This window comes from Choristoneura fumiferana, chromosome 26 (genome assembly GCF_025370935.1).
Source record: "Choristoneura fumiferana chromosome 26, NRCan_CFum_1, whole genome shotgun sequence".
Classification (NCBI taxonomy): domain Eukaryota; kingdom Metazoa; phylum Arthropoda; class Insecta; order Lepidoptera; family Tortricidae; genus Choristoneura; species Choristoneura fumiferana.
In genome coordinates this window covers 9,350,110-9,370,136 of record NC_133497.1, presented here as the reverse complement: position 1 = coordinate 9,370,136, position 20,027 = coordinate 9,350,110, and the positions used below count along the sequence as shown (strand labels likewise).

Genomic DNA, 20,027 nt, shown 5'->3' with positions numbered 1-20,027 from the left:
CTTCTTAGTCGCTTATCTAGGTATATTAATCATGATCGTTTATAGACTAGTGAGCATTATTTAGCTTTGACGAGTTCCATTGGTCATCTAGACTCTTCTTCATGAGGTCCAGTTTATCAAATGATACTTTCTACTGAAGCCGTGGTGGCCTAGTGGTTTGACCTATCGCCTCTCAAGCAGAGGGTCGTGGGTTCAAACCCGGGCTCGCACCTCTGAGTTTTTCGAAATTCATGTGCGGAATTACATTGAAATTTACCACGAGCTTTGCGGTGAAGGAAAACATCGTGAGGAAACCTGCACAAACCTGCGAAGCAATTCAATGGTGTGTGTGAAGTTCCCAATCCGCACTGGGCCCGCGTGGGAACTATGGCCCAAGCCCTCTTGTTCGGAGAGGAGGCCTGTGCCCAGCAGTGGGACGTGTATAGGCTGGGATGGATGGACTTTCTACTACTTATAGTATCTGTATCAAGTATATTTTTTAATCCGCATTTTATATAAAACCAAGCAGCCGTTTCGGTTTAAAGAAGATGCAAACATACGTGTGTATGTGTCAGAACACTTTGACACACACACACACACACACACACACACACACACGCACGCACGCACGGACGCACGCACGCACATACACACACACAGACATACACAGACAGAGAGACACAGAGCTACATTCAGACAATTCTGCCTTTTCATAGAAATATTATTCTCAAATGTTTCATTTGCCAAACTGTTTTATTTCCCAACTCTTAATTACTTTCTGGTTTTATAGAACAGTACGTTAGTTTGGGAAAATGTGGTACTTAGATATTTTAAACATTCATAAGTGATTGTTATAGCCTGAATTGGATAAAGATTTTTGAGTTTAACTTTGATTTGTACCGTTCCAGCAGCGCTGATGCCGCCGCCAGCGCCGACGGCGGGTGCTGCGCTGTTCGGCGTGCAGGGCGCCGCGCCCGCCCACAAGAGCCCCATCAACTCGCTGTACGAGTCCTGCCCCGGCCTCAGCTTCCACTGCACGTTCGGGGACGGCTCCGTGCTCGACCAGGCCCAAGGTACCCCGCCCCTGCCACTGTTACCCCATGATACCCCGTTACATGTTACCCTGTCGCCCCACACTACCCCGCTGCACCCTACCTCGTCTCTATCGCCCCATAATACCTCGTTCCATTTTACCCCTGTCGCCCCACACTAACCTGCTGCACCGCACCCTACCTCGTCTCTATCGCCCCATAATGCCTCGTTCCATTTTACCCCTGTCGCCCCACACTACCCCGCTGCACCCTACCTCGTCACTGTCACCCCATAATACCTCGTTGCGTCTAACCCCTGTCATCTCACACTACCCCGCTGCACCCTACTTCGCCATCACCCCATAATACTTCGTTCCATCTTACCCCTGTCATTCCACACTACTACGCTGCATCCCACCACAGTCATCCCTTTATACATCGTTTCGTTTCATCTAACCCCTGTCATCCCAGACTACCCTGCTGCACCCTACTTCGTCACTGGGCGTTTTTGTGTACAGATGTCCCTTTTCTTATTTTTTTCACTTTTAGAAAAAATATGGCTTTTCCTACTCAGAATCAAGAGCTCAATCGATTCAGATAGTTTAAAAAAAACCGGCCAAGAGCGTGTCGGACACGCCCAAAATAGGGTTCTGTAGCCATTACGAAAAAAAATAAGTAATATTTTTCTAAGGATTTCGTATTTTATACCTTAGGCTGCTATTTATTCATAAACTACTAATAATTCTCAAGCAAACTTAGCCGTTATAGTTTCCTGTCGGCATAGTTTACATATATATCCGTGCATTATTACAACTTTCTAGCATTGATAGTCCCTGAGCAAAGCGGCGGACGGACCGACAGACAGACAGACAGACATGGCGAAACTATAAGGGTTCCGTTTTTGCCATTTTGGCTCCGGAACCCTAAAAATGTCCCCAAAAAAAATCAGTTTTGTTACGTTTTTTTCATACACGTATGGGCGTAACAAAACTGACTCTTAAAATTTTGTTGTGTAAAATGAGGACAACTTTTTTAACTATCGGAATCAATTGTGCTCTTGGTTCTGAGTAGGAAAAGCCATATTTTTTCTTAAAGTAAAAAAAAACAATAAAGGGACACGAAAATGCCCCACTAATCACCACATAATACTTCGCTCCAACTTACCCCTGTCGCCCCCGCACTACCCCGCTGCACTCTACTTCTGTCACTGTCATCCCATAATAAAAACGAACGGTATGAGAGTTGAGCAGCCCACGCCTCTGGAGCTGGGCAGGCCACGTCAGCCGTACGTATGGAACCCAATAGGTGGGCTAAAATAGCCACAGACTGGATACCACAAAATGGACTTCGGCGGCGTGGCAGACCCAGGCGTCGATGGCGGGACGATCTGGACGCCTTTCTTCGCAGCTGGTCAGAGATCGCCCAAGAAAGGGTAGAGTGGAGGACATGAGGGGAGGCCTTTGGACACCTCTACAGGCTTCTAAATAATAATAATAATAATAATATGAGAGTTGGGGCCACGTCTAGTTTGTCTTTGAATAAAAAAAACTACGATTACGTGATATGCGTCAGAAAAGTTTTCAAACCGTTTTTGATGTTAAGTTTGTCTTGTTTCAAAGATTGGTTTGACTTGAAATTTGGCATACTTATGTAATTTGCGTGACAATACAAAAATGTAGCAGTGACATCCTGGTAGTCCGGCCAGGATCGTCTCCGCAGGACGGAACTCTTCAACGGTTAATGGCATCGACTTGTAATTAGGTACGCAAATGTAGTTTGGGTGACAATGCAAGTAAAGTCGAGAAAAAGTACACCCGGCAAAAAAAGCAGGTATTTAAAATGATTTTTTTACCAAAAAAGTTTTTTCTTTGCAGCCCCCATGCAGCTGAGCCATAGTATGCGTTTCAAGGTCGTCTGTCAGATCAAGGACCAAACCTTCGAAGGATATGGTGAGTGTGATTAATTTGCGTTTTTTGATCAGTTTTAGTTTTATTTTTCATTCGATTTTATGTCATTTTATTTCATTTAAGTACCTACTAACATAGTCAATAAGTCATTTATACTAACACAATGTGGACTCTGCCTGAAATAAAATAAAATTATTATTATTATTAAATAAAAGCGATAATTTTTCTGACATAATTCTGTAATTTTTTTAAAACTTGTTAAATATATAAAAATTTTAATTTAAATATAGTTTAAGGGTCAATTTGGCTGTCGTGTTAATTTGAGATACGAATTTTTTTCTGAGTTGTGACGGGTTGGGGCGAAGATGACGATGGGGGAATTGGGGGGATGGGGGAGGCCTGTAATAATAATTATTAATTTATTCATTCAGACAATAAAGATCCATGTATTATTAGTGGTTTACTTATAATTATAACTAGGTTTTATCTTTTTTCTAACATACCCATACCGAGAATACATTGAACGCCCTTCGAAGTATACATATTGGACAAATTATAGTGTATTTTTAGGTGTTCCCTTCTTTCGCAGACAGAAATTTCATAGAATTTCGTTTCGCAGAAAATGTTTCATATAATATTTGGTCCTTGTATTTTTACTTCGAATATTATTGTTTCAATGAATATTTACTTGAATGAAACATATTTAATAGAAAAACTTTCAATGAATCTTATACTCTCACTTTATTATTTATCAAATTGTAGAATTCTTTTTAACAAATTTTGTTCGATTAGAATAGATTAGAAAGCTCTACCAGAAAAGTTGGTTAGCTTAGGTTAGAACAGTGACCACATCAGAAAACGAATTGCATGTTTTTCTTGGTAATAAGTTTTATAATAATAGCTAAATAATTAGAGAATAATGAATATTTGATTTGTTATTCTTTGATATGAATATCTAAACAAAAGTTTATATTTGTAACAAAAATCAATGATTTAAATTTCTTCAAAGTAAGTGTTCTGCGTATTGATTATTCTATGAAACGATAATATGATAAAAAAATTATGTTAAACGAAATTCTATTAAAATGCTGTCTGTATAACAACGTACAACCGTATTTTTAATTAAAATTTGCATCAAAGAGCACTCGTCTCTTAGAGCTATCGTCTTTAGGAGTATTTCCAACAGTGAGCGTCCTACGGTTGGTGTGATGATGATGGATTGCTTTTTTGACTCCAGGGTCGAGTAAGAAGCTGGCGAAGCTGGCAGCCGCGCGCGCAGCCCTGGCGGTGCTGGAGGAGGGCCGGGCCCCGCCGCGGCCGCGCCCGCCGCGCCGGGCTGCCTCGCGCAGCCGCTCGCCGACCGCATCGGCAAGTCAGTGCCCCCGCTCAATGCTCATTGTTGGAACAGACTGTACAGTGTACACTACCCGCCGATAAAGATTGCACATCGATCTTCGGTTAACCTAGCAAACAAAAAGTTGGAAAGCCCATGTATATATATGTGTTTTTATTTATATGTTATATACCTATTCCTTTCTTCTCACTGTGCATAAATTACTGTTCGCCTATCTTTAAGTTTTCCTTTCCTGTTTAGGTTAAATAAATAAATATCACGGGACAATTCACACCAATTGACCTAGTCCCAAAGTAAGCTTAGCAAAGCTTGTGTTATGGGTACTGAGCAACGGATAAATATAATTATATAGATAGATACATACTTAAATACATATTAAACACCCAAGACCCGAGAACAAACATTCGTATTTTTCATACAAATATCTGCCCCGACACGGGAATCGAACCCGGGACCTCAAGCTTCGTAGACAGGTTCTCTAACCACTAGGCCATCTGGTCGTCCAAAGAAGTGGTTAGCTTGAAAAGATCCCTTTTAGGGATAAGTTCGCCTTTGTACTCTTTTGTTTTGTTGTTTTCTTTTTGTATTATTTTTGTGTTTTATGTACAATAAAGTATTTACATACATACATACATACTTTGTCGCTTCAAAGTCAAATTAGGCTGAAACAATTTTGATAAAACATATCTAAGAACTATGCTTTCAAATAAATAAATTAACCATTCAAATCGGTCCACCCGTTTTGCAGGTAGGACCTTGTGCAAGGTCCGCCCGGATTGCTACCACCATCTTGTTCGCTAATCCTGCCGTGAAGCAGCAGTGCTTGCACTGTTGTGTTTCGGCGTGGAGAGTAAGACAGCCGGTGAAATTACTGGCACTTGAGGTATCCCATGTTAGGCCTCTAGGTTGGCAACGCATCTGCAATACCCCTGGTGTTGCAGATGTTTATGGGCGGTGGTGATCTCTTACTATCAGGAGACCCACTTGCTCGTTTGCCATCACGTCGAATAAAAAAAAAAGTTAGGAAACGAAACAGCTACCAAATTTTCTGAAATGTTTAAATGGTCATCCTATAGAAAAGTATAGGTTTTTTTTTAAATCAAGTAGCTGGCAAACGAGCATGGGGGTCACCTGATGGTAAGTGATCACCGCCGCCGATGGACACCTACAGCATTATTAAGTCTGCGGGTGCGTTGCCGGCCTAAAAACGGCTAATGGGGATGGAGGAGAGAGGGTAGGGGGAGGGGAGTTAGGCCTCCGGATCTCTCAATCACCGTACGAAACACAGTAGCAAAAGTACTATTTTGTTAGGTTAGGTTTGTTTTCATAACAATTCTGAACAATTATTGGATTCGGTGAAAAAAGAGTTATGACAAACGACTATTCTGACAAACTTTTGAAGTATTCAACAAGTATGCGAGCCACAGATATAGATTACACTAGATAACGCAAACACCTCAATCTGTATGAAAACCAACCGTGTCACTTTTTTATATCTACTGTGACGTCTCAAGAGCGAATTAGCGATGTGAATTCTCCGATGTCCGCGCAAAATAGATTCAAATGCGCCGCCCGCCCGCGCCGTGGGGCTCGAGTCAGTCACTAGTCATGATTAGTCAGTTAGCGGTCACTCTTTGTATGGGGCCAACCCCGACGTTTGGTCGGGGTTCGGACACGCGAAGTAGATGCATTTGTGTAATCTAGTGTAATCTATATCTGTGATGCGAGCCGATAATTATACCCATTTTGTATATCTGTATGTGTGTACGTGTGTGCAGGTTGGTGAACGAGAAGTTCCACGAGCTGATGAAGGGGGACATCGTGCACTCCAAGCGGAAGGTCCTGGCTGGCATCGTGATGACCGTCAACAACAAACCGGACGCGGCCAAGGTAAGTCACTAGTGTAAAGATGCGGTATTTGACAACTCCAGAATTCGCTTTAACCTTTAACTTTTTTTTTACTGGATGGCAAACGAGCCAGTGGGTCTCCTGATGGTAAGAGATCACCACCGCCCATAGACACCTGTAACACCAGGGGGATTGCAGATGCGTTGCCAACCTAGAGGCCTAAGATGGGATACCTCAAGTGCCAGTAATTTCACCGGCTGTCTTACTCTCCACGCCGAAACACAACAGTGCAAGCACTGCTGCTTCACGGCAGGATTAGCGAGCAAGATGGTGGTAGCAATCCGGGCGGACCTTGCACAAGGTCCTCATCATCCCAGCCTATATACGTCCCACTGCAGGGCACAGGCCTCCCCTCAGAATAAGAGGGCTTGGGCAGTAGTTCCCACGCCGGCCCAGTGCGGATTGGGAACTTCACACACACCATTGAATTGCTTCGCAGGTTTGTGCAGGTTTCCTCACGATGTTTTCCTTCACCGTAAAGCTCGTGGTAAATTTCAAATTTAATTCCGCACATGAATTTCGAAAAACTCAGAGGTGCGAGCCGGGGTTTGAACCCACGAACCTCTGCTTGAGAGGCCATAGGTCAAACCACTCGGCCACCACGGCTTCACACGAGGTCCTACCACCTGCCAAAATTATTATGTTTTTCTGTTTCGAACTCAATCAGAGCTCATCTTTAGAGCAACATGAAGCTATTGTTATACATGCTCGTTACTAGCATGCTACTAATAAGAATGCCCATGGACTGTATACATTTGCTAGCAATAAGCATGCTAGTTTTGAGTATGCTCCCAAATAATCATGCTCAAAACAAAAACTCCGTTACACATGCTTTTTGATAGCATGCTCTCTGCCAGTTCAGTCAGCGTTGCCTACGGCTGCATCCTTGTGGCCGTTCCGGCTTTTCGCAAATTCAACGGTAGTAATAGTAGATTGTACAACAAGAGCATAAAACGAGCCATTTTACCCGAGGCGTTCATATAGCCACCCGAGCCGGTACGGCGAGGGTAGATAGACACGTCGCGGGGAAAATGGGTTTAATGCTCGAGTTTTACACTCTGCTTTTCACTTCGATGGCGAGGAAACGAAATAGCAACAGTGGAAACAAAGTTCATTGTATTGTACTGTTTGCGCAGGTGATAGCGGTGACCACCGGCACTAAGTGCGTGTCCGGGGAGCACATGTCGGTGCGGGGCCGCGCCGTCAACGACTGCCACGCCGAGGTCAGTGCACCCGACACCATCATCACCATCATCATCATCATCATACATCAATGTCATTGTATTCATTATCAGACATCGGAATTTTCGCGGCAATTTTTGATCTGTCATAGTGACTTCTAAATGATCGACTTCCGATATTCAATATCGGTATATCGATACAAAATATCGTCACTACTTTGAAAAAAGCTGGTATCCCAAAATCGATGATCTTTCCAAGTGAACTTAATGAGCATTGTTTTAAGGGTCAAATTTGTTGACGTATTTATTTGAGATACGAGATTTTTTCAAAGTAGTAACGTTATGTTAAAAAAATATAAAGTAGAGGTCAACAATGGTCGATTTTATCGGAGCGTTATTCCTGCTGAGCTGGCAACGTTGCATTTTTGTTAGTTTTTCTGGATAGTTAGTTTTATTTATTTCTCTTTTTTTGGCTTCGATTATTCCTATGTTTGTTTTAATGGTGTGATAGTAAATAGATATTTTTTGTTAAAATCTGATATTTAAATGCTTTTATCTACATGCATATCATAACTTCCCTATTATATGTTCAGAAACGACTATCAAATGGCCTTTATTAAGAAACCTGGTATCTGCGGGTGCATCTTAATGTTCACATTAAAGTACAGTGCATCTTAATGTTTACATTAAAGTATCGGTAATACTTTTTTAACAATGCATATCTGTACATATTGTAGAAAAATTATGACATGCATGTTGATAATAATTATTATTCAAAGTCAAAGTCAAAGTCAAAATACAGGCCATATCTGAACATATTATAGAAAACTTATGATATGCATGTAGATAAAGTTATGTATGCGGCTATACATAATTAGGCATTAAAACACTCGTGTGATCTTATTATAAAACTCGCCTTCGGCTCGTTTCATAAAACCACACTCGTACTTTAATGCCTCTCATTATGCACCAGCCACATAAATAACTATTATATTTACTAGTAACGTAGTAATTTAATAATTTAATTTGTAAAAATACATTGGTAATACTCGTATACATTTCGGACTTTACGATAAATGACAACTGTTTAAAGCCGAGTGCGCATCCTGTGATTAAAGTTCTGTCTTCGTCACTCTTTGCTATTATAAGCAGGACAGTAACATTTCAAACTGTAAATTTGCTTTAGAGTGTAGACCTGCTTTAGAACAGCCTTTGTGTCGGAACACTGCAGGGGTCAAATGAAGGCCATTGCTTGAATTTTGTTTATTTAATTCAGTAAATCAAATTTTTGCAATCTGATTTCTGAAAACGCTTCACGAAGCCTACTTCTCCGAACGGTTTTCGATTTATTATACGTTGTCAAATATTGGGACATCCCAATTATGTATGTATGTAAACTGTTTATTGCACATAAAAATAAAAATACAAATACACAGAGAGGAGAACAAAGGCGAGCTTATCCCTAAGAAGGGATCTTTTCCAGCTAACCTAATTAAGAGAAGACAATTTATTATATAGAGGTTAAGCAGACAGGTAAAATTACGTGCGGATAAGAGCAAAACAGAAATACTCAAAAAGAAAGAAAATAAATACAAAATTATTTACATTAAAACAGACATAAAACAAGTAAAACACATTACAAAAGCGGACACAATTCGGTTTCGGTTTAAAGATCTTTATTTCTCAAAAGAATAATAATAATTCACTTACTTGAAAAATAAATATTACATGCATAAACTATAATCTAAGCTAGCGAGCGTAAACATTAACACAATTCCTGGTAGGATTATAAAAAGTACACAAAACAAGTTCGATCGCTCTCTGCTTAGGAGCGCGATGCGCTGTGCTGTATCAATTATGATATCTAAAATGAACAAATAACTAAATACCTCACGTAATGAGGGCTATCGCGAATGAATTCGCCGCTAGAGGCGCTAGTGTAGCGTGAGGTCTCCGAAATGTCAAATCTCATAGTTTTTGGGTGAGCTACGCGGGTTTATTTATAATTAGAATAATTTTGTAAATATTTTGCAATATCTGAAATTAATTATGGCAAATATGCATTCCGGGGCAATGAATGTCTGTGTTTTGAGACAGTTTTGTCTTTCGGAAACCTTTGTCCTCCCTTTTTTCCGAACAAAACGGGGACTATGCAACACTGTGGCATGCTCGATATTTTTATGGTACGGTTTTAAGGTGTATTAAATATGATTTTAATCTAAACTTTGTTTTCACGCCCGTAATAACAGACTTTGAAAGCCATACTTAAAAACCTCACGCAACAGTGCGCCATCTAGTGAGACAAAAAACGATAGCCCTCATTAACGAATGCCCCCTTTTTCTGACTAGGTGGCGGCGCGGCGTTGCTTGCAGCGACATCTGTATGCGCAGCTGCTTATGTACGCCGATGCAACAGGTATGTATAAGCACTATACTAGTAATAGGCAGTAGTTCGACTTCATACTAGCGCCCAGAATCGACGCACGCACACAGCCAAGCGTCATTTACACGGCCGCTAACCAACCTTCGCGAGACAAAACTGCGCAGTGCCACGCCGCGCGCCGCGCAGTCCGGTCGCTGGTCGAGTGCTGCGCCGCGCCGCCCGCTCTGTTCGCCCCCGTTACGATTCCGTAACGTGGCTATACTAACTGTTCATAAGAATGAGAATTTTTTGTGATGAAATTTACCACGAGCTTTACGGTGAAGGAAAACATCGTGAGGAAACCTGCGCAAACCTGCGAAGCAATTCAATGGTGTGTGTGAAGTTCCCAATCCGCACTGGGCCCGCGTGGGAACTACGGCCCAAGCGCTCTTGTTCTGAGAGGAGGCCTGTGCCCAGCAGTGGGACGTATATAGGCTGGGGGGGGGGGGGTGAAAAACTACAAGTCGTTTCGAACTTGCCGCAATAGACGCAACTTTCCAACTTATAACTAACATATCCTGCACCTAAAACGCGTCTCTTTTAGTTTTTGTAGACGCCAACCCTAGTGCTCCGCCCAGCCGTAGGTATAAATTTCAAGAATACGGCTGAGTCAGTCTACTGCCTATTACTGTTATTGTGGTATAAGTAAAGTGAGATCCTCCTAATATACAGGGTGAAGTAGTACGACAAATTTAAATGGGAGATAGGTGGGCAGGTCATCTATCAAATATAAAACAAAATGTCTTACTAAAAGTCTCACCGTTTTCGAGTTTTTTTTTAATTTTAAAAAAAAAATTGAAAAATAATGACCTGCACTAAGATTTCATGTTGTGATATTCGGAATTAATAATCTTGAATAGTTGTATTATCATTATCACGTGCGCAAAAAAGCATTATAAAAAAAGCATTAATAGGTTTAAGTTGATTTTAACCACCATCTTGCTCGCTAATCCTGCCGTGAAGCAGCAGTGCTTGCACTGTTGTGTTTCGGCGTGGAGAGTAAGACAGCCGGTGAAATTACTGGCACTTGAGGTATCCCATGTTAGGCCTCTAGGTTGGCAACGCGTCTGCAATACCCCTGGTGTTGCAGATGTTTATGGGCGGTGGTGATCTCTTACCATCAGGAGACCCATTTGCTCGTTTGCCATCCAGTCAAATAAAAAAAAAAATATTTTGTTTATTTTAATTTTAGTTGACATTGTTGCTATAATTTAATTTTCTTTAATAAAGTTATACAAAAAAAAAAACTATTGCAGTTTTTTATTACTTCTATCCTATAAGGGTTCCGTTTTTTTGAGGTACAGTTCGCTATCAGATATTTCGGAGCGGCCAAGGTGATCAAAGATATCGAAACATGAGCTCTAATACCTTAATAATAGAGTGCATGTGCCGATGTTTTAGACTAAGGGGCTGTTTCACCATCCATTGATTAGCGTTAACCGCCGGTTAAATGTGATGCCGTCTCCGTCTACTCGAACCAAACAAATAGAGACGGCATCACACCTAACCGCCAGTTAACACTAATCAATGGATGGCGAAACAGCCCCTAACACTAATAATTAATAATGCGCTTTCCCCAGACCCGACGGTCACCATCCCGGAGTCGGATTTGGAGCCGGTTCCGGGCGGCGGCTTCCAGCTGAAGCCGGACCGGCAGCTGCACCTGTACGTGAGCACGGCGCCGTGCGGCGACGGACGCATCTTCAGCCCGCACGAGCAGCCCGACCCGGCGCCGGACCGCCACCCCAACCGGTACGTCTGTACTGTACACTAGAGATGCAACCACAGATATAGATAACACTAGATTACGCAAATGCATCTACTTCGCGTGTCCGAACCCCGACCAAACGTCGGGGTTGGCCCCATACAGAGACTGACCGCTAACTGACTAATCATGACTAGTGACTGACTCGAGCCCCACGGCGCGGGCGGGCGGCGCATTTGAATCTATTTTGCGCGGACATCGGGAATTCACATCGCTAATTCGCTCTTGAGACGTCGCAGTAGATATAAAAAAGTGACACGGTTGGTTTTCATACAGATTGAGGTGTTTGCGTTATCTAGTGTAATCTATATCTGTGGATGCAACGGATAGTTGTTTGGCCGGATACCGGATATCGGTCAAGTTTTACGTAGAGTTGATACCTACCAGGGATGTAACGGATGTGGTTTTATCGGAACCGAAAGCGGAACCGGATGTATTCAATTATGTTTATCGGAACCAGAAACGGAATCGGAACCGAAAACGGAACCGGAACCAGAATCGGAGCCTGATAGGTGGACGAGATGTTAAGGGTAGGTCTACTAAACCTGAGAGTCTATTGCGTAACGTTTCTGATACTCGCTATCACAATCAAATGATAGTTTTCATCACACTTGCTCGTAAACAGTGTGCAAACACGCAGGCTACCTTGGTTGCAACCCCCCAAATAAAACCCTCGACCTTAATGTGCTTGTCATGAAGCCCGCGGTTGGTCAATGAGTGTGATACTGCATGGCGAGCTGGTCGTGCTGGCCTGAGAGCCAAGAGCGTAGTCAGCGGTATCGGCAATTTTTGAAAAAATAATTACTTTTCTTTTTACAAATATACAATTTTACTCGCAAATGTGATGAAAAACGTATGTCGCACGGGCGGTACTAGAATTACGAACATCGACTCATTAAAGCCCTCAGTCTTCCGACTTCGGGCTTCTAATAGACTCTCGTTCGTAATTCCTTGTTTACCGCCCTTAGGACACAATGTACTATTTCGCATACAAAAACTGTGTGTGTCAGAAACGTCGCATAATTAGCCTTCTGTATTTTTGATGTACGCCGCTCATGTACAGTCGCCACAGTAAGCATTGACATCCGATATAACTTACGTTTCAAAAGTAACGGAACCGGACCCGAAACGGATGTTTAATATCAAACGGAAGTTCCGACTTTACGGAAACGGAACCGGAGCTCCGTAACATCCCTGTTACCTACAATAAAATTAAGCCAATTCTCTCTGAGCAGGGGGCTACTGCGAAGTTGGAAAATCGAAGCGATGAGGGCTATCGTTTTTTGTCTCACTAGATGGCGCACTGTTGCGTGAGATTTTTAAGTATGGCTTTCAATGTCTGTTATTACGGGCGTGAAACAAAGTTTAGATTTAAATCGTATTTAATACACTTAAAACCGTACCATAAAAATATCGAGCATGCCACAGTGTGCATAGTCCCCGTTTTGTTCGGAAAAAGGGAGGACAAAGGTTCCGAAAGACAAAACTGTCTCAAAACACAGACATTCATTGCCCCGGAACGCATATTTGCCATAAATTAATTTCAGATATTGTAAAATATTCTCAAAATTATTATAATTATAAATAAACCCGCGTAGCTCACCCAAAAACTCTGAGATTGACATTTCGGAGCCTCTAGTGGCGAATTGATACGCGATAGCCCTCATTCCGTCTGTACGCCGAGAGGCAGGCAGGGCGGGACGATGGGAGGTGGAGGGATTGTCCTGTTGTCTGTCTGTAATCAAATCTTGCAAGTTAAATTCGACAAACTTCCAGTAGTTGGATTGACTTGAAATTTGGTATACAATACAATACAACAATCAGCAATACAATAATAAAAATATAATAATAACATAATCTATAAATGACATCCTGGTAGTCCGGCCAGGATCGTCTCCACCGGACGGAACTCTTCAACGGTCAATGGCGTCGACTTGAAATTTGGTATGCAAATGTAGTTTGTGTGACAATACAAGCACAGCCAACAAAAAGTACAGTCAGCAAAAAAAAACCTGCATTAAAAATGAAATTTTTACTAAAAACTTTTTTTTAAAACAATATTAAGGGGCTGTTTCACCATCCATTGATTAGTGTTAACTGGCGGTTGGGTGTGATGCCGTCTCTATTTGTTTTGTTCGAATAGACGGAGACGGCATCACATTTAACCGTCGGATAGCGCTAATCAATGGATGGTGAAACAGCCCCTAAGTCTCTTTTCAGTAAAATCGTGCATCCACAATATTTAAGATACTTTCCCTCCATCGGTCATCGTCTTGGGACACCCTGTGTTTAATATTAGTGAGGTGATGGATGATTGTATTGTAACCTTCGTATTAACTTGACAGGTTGGCGCGCGGCCAGTTGCGGACCAAGATAGAGTCCGGGGAAGGTACCATCCCGGTCAAGAACTGCAGCAACATCGTACAGACCTGGGACGGAGTCATGCAGGTACGGACTATTGCAGTGCAGTGTAGTGAGTAGTGAACTGAATGGGGTCCTTCCCACCTGTTACCACCAAATTTATATCAGTGGTAACAAGGTGGGATTTTTTTTCCCACCTGTTACCACTGGTAAATAATGGGAATAAAAATTCCCATCTGTTACCACCAAACTAATTGGTGGTAACAACTGGGTTTTTTTCCCAGTAGTTACCACCAATTTCTTTAGTGGGTATGGGATGGGAAAAATCCCATGAGTTACCACCGCATTAATTTTAAATTTCAGCAGTTTTGTCAACATGTCTGGGTTCTCCTTACTCTGAATCACGAGCACTATTGATTTGGACGAAGAAAAAAAAGTGACTCTTATTTTGTGACTGACTTTCTTTTTTCTAACTGTAGTTCGTTACGAAATGGAAACATAAAATATGTATGGAAAATTGTGGTCATTTTTTTCTTCGTCAAACTCAATAGTGCTCGTAATTCTGAGCAAGGAGAATCCAGAATTGCCGTATTCTGAAAAAAGGACCATTTAAAGTGAAAATGACCATTGAGTGCTACAGTGTAGTGTAGGGAGTAGTTTACTGACTGCTACAGTGTAGTGTAGTGTAGTGAGTAGTTTATTGAATTTTACAAGCGTAGTTTAGTGGGGGACCAGTAATGCTCGACCCTATACTGCTCAGCCATCACTGCACGACCTGATAATACGAACTCATTTTGGATTAGAATTATCAAGTCGTAAGGTCGTGCATTATTAAGGTGTCCAAATTTTTGCTCGGCCTGTTAATACTCGACCTGTTATTGTACGTCGTTATAATCGGAATCCAATCGAATCGAATGACCATAGGTTTGTGTTAGGTCCAATTGTGACCACAATGCGCGAGCCGAGCGAGCGTAGCGAGCGTGCCGCGGCAGCGGCCGGCGAAGCGCCAGGACCAAATTAAGTTATTTTCTACTAAATTTATTAATATTCGGTGTACACGAAAAACATGATCAATCGTGCGAAACGATTGCTTGCTGTCAAAAGTGTGCTCCGATTATTAGGTCGTACAAAATCAGGTTGTCCAATAGCACCTTGAACATTATCGGTACAGGGTGATAAAGCTCGACCCGTGTTCCAAGTGACATGTGATTGAATTATCAGGTCGTACAAAATCGGTCGAGCATTGTCCAGGTCGTACAATAACTACACCCGTTTAGTGAGTAGTGTTAATGTTACCTTACTATTCACACTTTGTATGGGGTTGTTACCATTCGTATGCTGTTACCTACAGAATGTTACCGCTCACACGCTATAAGGTTAATTGTTTACTATTCACGCATTGTACAGAGTGTTACTATTTACAGGATATACAGAATGTTACTCTTCACACGTTGTACAGGATGTCACCACTCATACGTACAGAATGTTACTATTTACATGACATACAGAATTTTACTATTCACATAATGTACAGGTGTTACTATTCACATTTTGTACAGAGTGTTACTATTTACCCATTATACAAGGTGTTACCATTCATACGTTATACAGGGTGTTACTTTTTACACATTATACAGGATGTTACTTTTTACCCATTATACAGGATGCCACCATTCCCGCTTTATACAGCATGTCCTTACCCACAGGGCGAGCGTCTCCTGACCATGTCGTGCTCCGACAAGGTGTGCCGCTGGTGCGTGGTGGGCATGCAGGGCGCGCTGCTGGCGCGGCTGCTGCGGCCCGTGTACCTGCACTCGCTGGTGCTGGGCTCCCTGCTGCACCCCCACCACATGTACAGGTCAGTCACCTCGTAAGGCCCAACACAAATACGCCGTCCATATACTGACACTAGAGGTAGAGGTCTAGTTGTTTGTGAAACCCGTGTGGTGTCGGGTTAGAATTACACCTCTCCATTTCTTCCGTGGATGTCGTAAGAGGCGACTGAGGATATAGGTTTAGGTATACCGTAGGCGACAGGCTAGCAACCTGTCACTATTGTACCGTTTTTGTCAAACTTTAAACCTAAAATTGCTAAAAGTGGCTCCGAAGCGGTGACGTTTCGTGTGCTCTGCCTACCCCATTTGGGAATACAGGCGTGATGTTTGTGTTCATTGAGTTTGTGTTAAGAGCAACTGTCCAAAATTTAACAACTCTAAACCCAGCAGTTGAAATTTCAAGATGTTATCCCTAACCCGTGGGAATATCGTGGGAATAACATTTATAGCTTATGACTAGCGATCGGAATGGGCATTTACACCACAGAAACCATAGAAACTCATGGTTTCAAACAGTCGTCCAGGGACATAGCCATGGCAACGAGGTAGGTACAGTCGGAGCCCTAATATGAGTATCCACTTTTCTATGCAATGAGGGCTATCGTTTTTTGTCTCACTAGATGGCGCACTGTTGCGTGAGGTTTTTAAGTATGGCTTTCAAAGTCTGTTATTACGGGTGTGAAAACAAAGTTTAAATTAAAATCATATTAATACACCTTAAAACCGTAACATAAAAATATCGAGCATCCCACAGTGTTGCATAGTCCCCGTTTTGTTGGGAAAAAAGGGAGGACAAAGGTTTCCGAAAGACAAAATTGTCTCAAAACACAGACATTCATTGCCCCGGAACGCATATTTGCCATAATTCATTTCAGATATTGCAAAATATTCAAAAATTATTCTAATTATAAATAAACCCGCGTTGCTCACCCTAAAACTATGAGATTTGACATTTCGGAGACCTCACGCTACACTAGCGCCTCTAGCGGCGAATTCATACGCGATAGCCCTCATTGGTACATACATAAATCAGGGAACCACCGACCATACACGAAAAGTTGATCGACGCGTTTATTCCTTTAAGAAGTTAAAAAGTCAAGGTAAGATTGCCGGAATATTATTGAAAGACCTTTTATATGTAAAAAGTATAATTAAATAAAACGATTTTCAACTAACTAGTTATACACCGTGCTTCTCTTCATTTCCGTTAACTTCGACAACTTGGTTCGTTGATAGAAACTATCGAGTAATTAAATTTTTGTCCAAAAGAAAAAAAAATTTTTTTTTTTTAGATATTATTTTTACATAACAGCTTCACAGTCATTTCTTTAGGTCAAATTGTAAAATTATAATGCTAAATATGTGTGAATTATAAACTTTAGTTATGAACTTTTAAAAAATATCATAAACTAGCGTTTACTCGCGGCTTCGCACGCGTAAATCATTAGATACAGCAGTTGAATTGAAATTCCGGGATTTTATTAAATTCTCGTGGGAATTCCCTAAATTTACATCGTGGTTTTCATTGACGTTAAATTAAAACAACCATGCCAAATTTCATGACTCTAAACACAGCGGTTATTAGTTCGAGATTTTATCCCTATCCCGTGGGAATATCGGGATAAAAAGTAGCTTATGTGTTATTCCAGACGTCCAGCTACCTACATACCAAATTTCTTAACTCTTAGCCCAGCGGTTGTTATTTAGAGATTTTATCCCTATCCCGTAGGAATATCGGGATAAAAAGTATCTTATGTTTTAATACAGGTTATAAACTAACTTTCTGCCAAATTTCATCCAAATCCGTCCAGCCGTTTCAGCGTGAAGAAGTAACAAACATACTCACTCACTCACTCACTCACAAACTTTCACATTTATAATATTAGTAGGATTAATAATTAACTTTGTTTTACTGCCCGTAATTAGTTATCTTATCTTGATTATCTTTGAAAACAGTAAGAGCCACTGCTATTTTTTAACTCCCGGCGCAAAAAGAGGGGCGGTATAAGTTTGACGCCAGTATCTATGTGTCTGTCTGTCTGTCGTATCGTAGTTCTTCAAACGGATGGACCGTTTCGATGCGGTTTTTAGTGAAAGCGAGTTTTCTTGCGGTGGTTTTTAGCAATGTTTGATAAAAATCAGTCCAGCCGTTTTTGAGATGTTGACCTTGGAAATAACTACGAGTATGTGGTTGTTTTCAACTTTTCCAAGTTGATTAGGTTATGGAGAAATTTACTTCATTTGACCTGCTGTATGTATGTAAACTCTTTATAGAACAAAAGCAAAGAAACAAAAATACAATTGACAAAATTTTGCGATGTTTGTACAGAGCAGATATTCCCCTAATGTTGACGGAAATCAAAAATAACACATTGTAGGTAAACTTAAATGTAGTACATAGTTTCTGCACGGTAACAAAATGAAATATATATCTTTTACTCTAAAGAAAATGGCGAATGGTCTCGCGTCTTCAGGAAGTATGTCCCCCGTAGCCTGAAAAAAAAAATTAAATTAGTCCAGCAGTTCAAAGTTCTTTGGAGATAAAATCCTATTAGCAAATTAAATATTTCACGGAGCCCTATTACAGGGGTCACCAAATGGCGGACCGCAGTCCGCATCCGGACCGCTAGCCTATTTTGCGCGGATCTTAACTAAACATTAACTTTTATTATTGAGTAAATACTTCATTTAATAATTCACATTAGTATGATAAAAAAACCTTGTTTTTGTAAATAACATTAAGAGCGTTTATACTTGCCGAGCTGGCAACGTTGCATTTTTGTTAGTTTTACTCGATTATTCCATAAAAATTTAATGAAAATTAAAAATGTTGTCTGATAGAACACTTCTTAATAAATAAGTTAATGTGTCTACTCCAATAATTATTCGGTACAGACTTTTATTTTCTTTAAAAACCGTTAATAAACATTAATTAGTCTAATTTTCATTCAATTTTTATGGAATAATCGAGAAAAACTAACACAATGAGGGCTATCGTTTTTTGTCTCACTAGATGGCGCACTGTTGCGTGAGGTTTTTAAGTATGGCTTTCAAAGTCTAATATTACGGGCGTAAAGACAAAGTTTAAATTAAAATCACACCTTAAAACCGTACCATAAAAATATCGAGCATGCCGCAGTGTTGCATCGTCCCCGTTTTGTTCGGAAAAAAGGTAGGAAAAAGGTTTCCGAAAGACAAAACTGTCTCAAAACACAGACATTCATTGCCCCGGAACGCATATTTGCCATAATTAATTTCAGATATTGCAAAATATTCACAAAACTATTGTAATTATAAATAAACCCGCGTAGCTCACCCAAAAACTATGAGATTTGACATTTCGGAAACCTCACGCTACACTAGCGCCTCTAGTGGCGAATTCATACGCGATAGCCCTCATTGCAACGTTGCCAGCTGAGCAGGTATAAACGCTCTTAACTTATTTAATAAACTCAAGTAGAAACAGACCGCGATGGTGTTTTTACTTTAAAAACCGGACCTCCGAAGAAACCAATTGGTGATCCCTCATCATCCCAGCCTATATACGTCCCGCTGCTGTGCACAGGCCTCCTCTCAGAACAAGAGAGCTTGGGATTGGGAACTTCACACGCACCATTGAATTGCTTCGCAGGTTTGTGTGTGCAGGTTTCCTCACGATGTTTTCCTTCACCGCAGAGCTCGTGGTAAATTTCGAAATGTAATTCCGCACATGAATTTGGAAAAACTCAGAGGTGCAAGCCGGGGTTTGAACCCACGACCCTCTGCTTGAGAGGCGTTATGTCAAACCACTAGGCCACCACGGCCCGGCAAAAGTTTGCAAACCAGTAAATAGGGTGTTTCACTGTTTTTTTTTTTAATATTTAATATAGACAATGCGTGTTATCGAAAGGAAAATCATTTTTTGAACTACCGTTACGTATGACAGTTGTCATGATCGTCATCATCCCAGCCTATATACGTCCCACTGCTGGGCACAGGCCTCTTAGAATGAGAGGGCTTGGGCCTTAGTTCCCACGCGGCCCCAGTGCGGATTGGGAACTTGACACCCACCATTGAATTGCTTGGCAGGTTTGTGCAGGTTACCTCACGATGCTTTCCTTCAGCGTAAAGCTCGTGGTAATTTATCTTTACCTTTCATTTTCCCGCTATAGTGAGCCGGTCGCCTTCTACCTTCAGCCCCAACAGTCTTTTCACAAACGCTTTAGCCTTAGAGTCACTACCAAGTTCCAGATTATAAGTGACCAAAGGGGAAATAGGTGGATTATGACCTATATAATTATTCCT

At 41.3% G+C, this 20,027-nt stretch overlaps 1 protein-coding gene across 1 annotated transcript in view; it reads left to right on the top strand.

The window, feature by feature from the left end:
* The window catches only part of LOC141442730 (double-stranded RNA-specific editase Adar-like), a 98,252-nt gene that overhangs the window by 17,445 nt on the left and 60,780 nt on the right, over nucleotides 1-20,027 (top strand). The window contains 10 exon segments of the mRNA XM_074107812.1: nucleotides 888-1,052; nucleotides 2,885-2,959; nucleotides 4,155-4,223; nucleotides 4,226-4,289; nucleotides 6,050-6,161; nucleotides 7,316-7,402; nucleotides 9,710-9,776; nucleotides 11,363-11,534; nucleotides 13,893-13,995; nucleotides 15,615-15,766. Coding sequence (XP_073963913.1) covers nucleotides 888-1,052; nucleotides 2,885-2,959; nucleotides 4,155-4,223; nucleotides 4,226-4,289; nucleotides 6,050-6,161; nucleotides 7,316-7,402; nucleotides 9,710-9,776; nucleotides 11,363-11,534; nucleotides 13,893-13,995; nucleotides 15,615-15,766 — 1,066 coding nt within the window.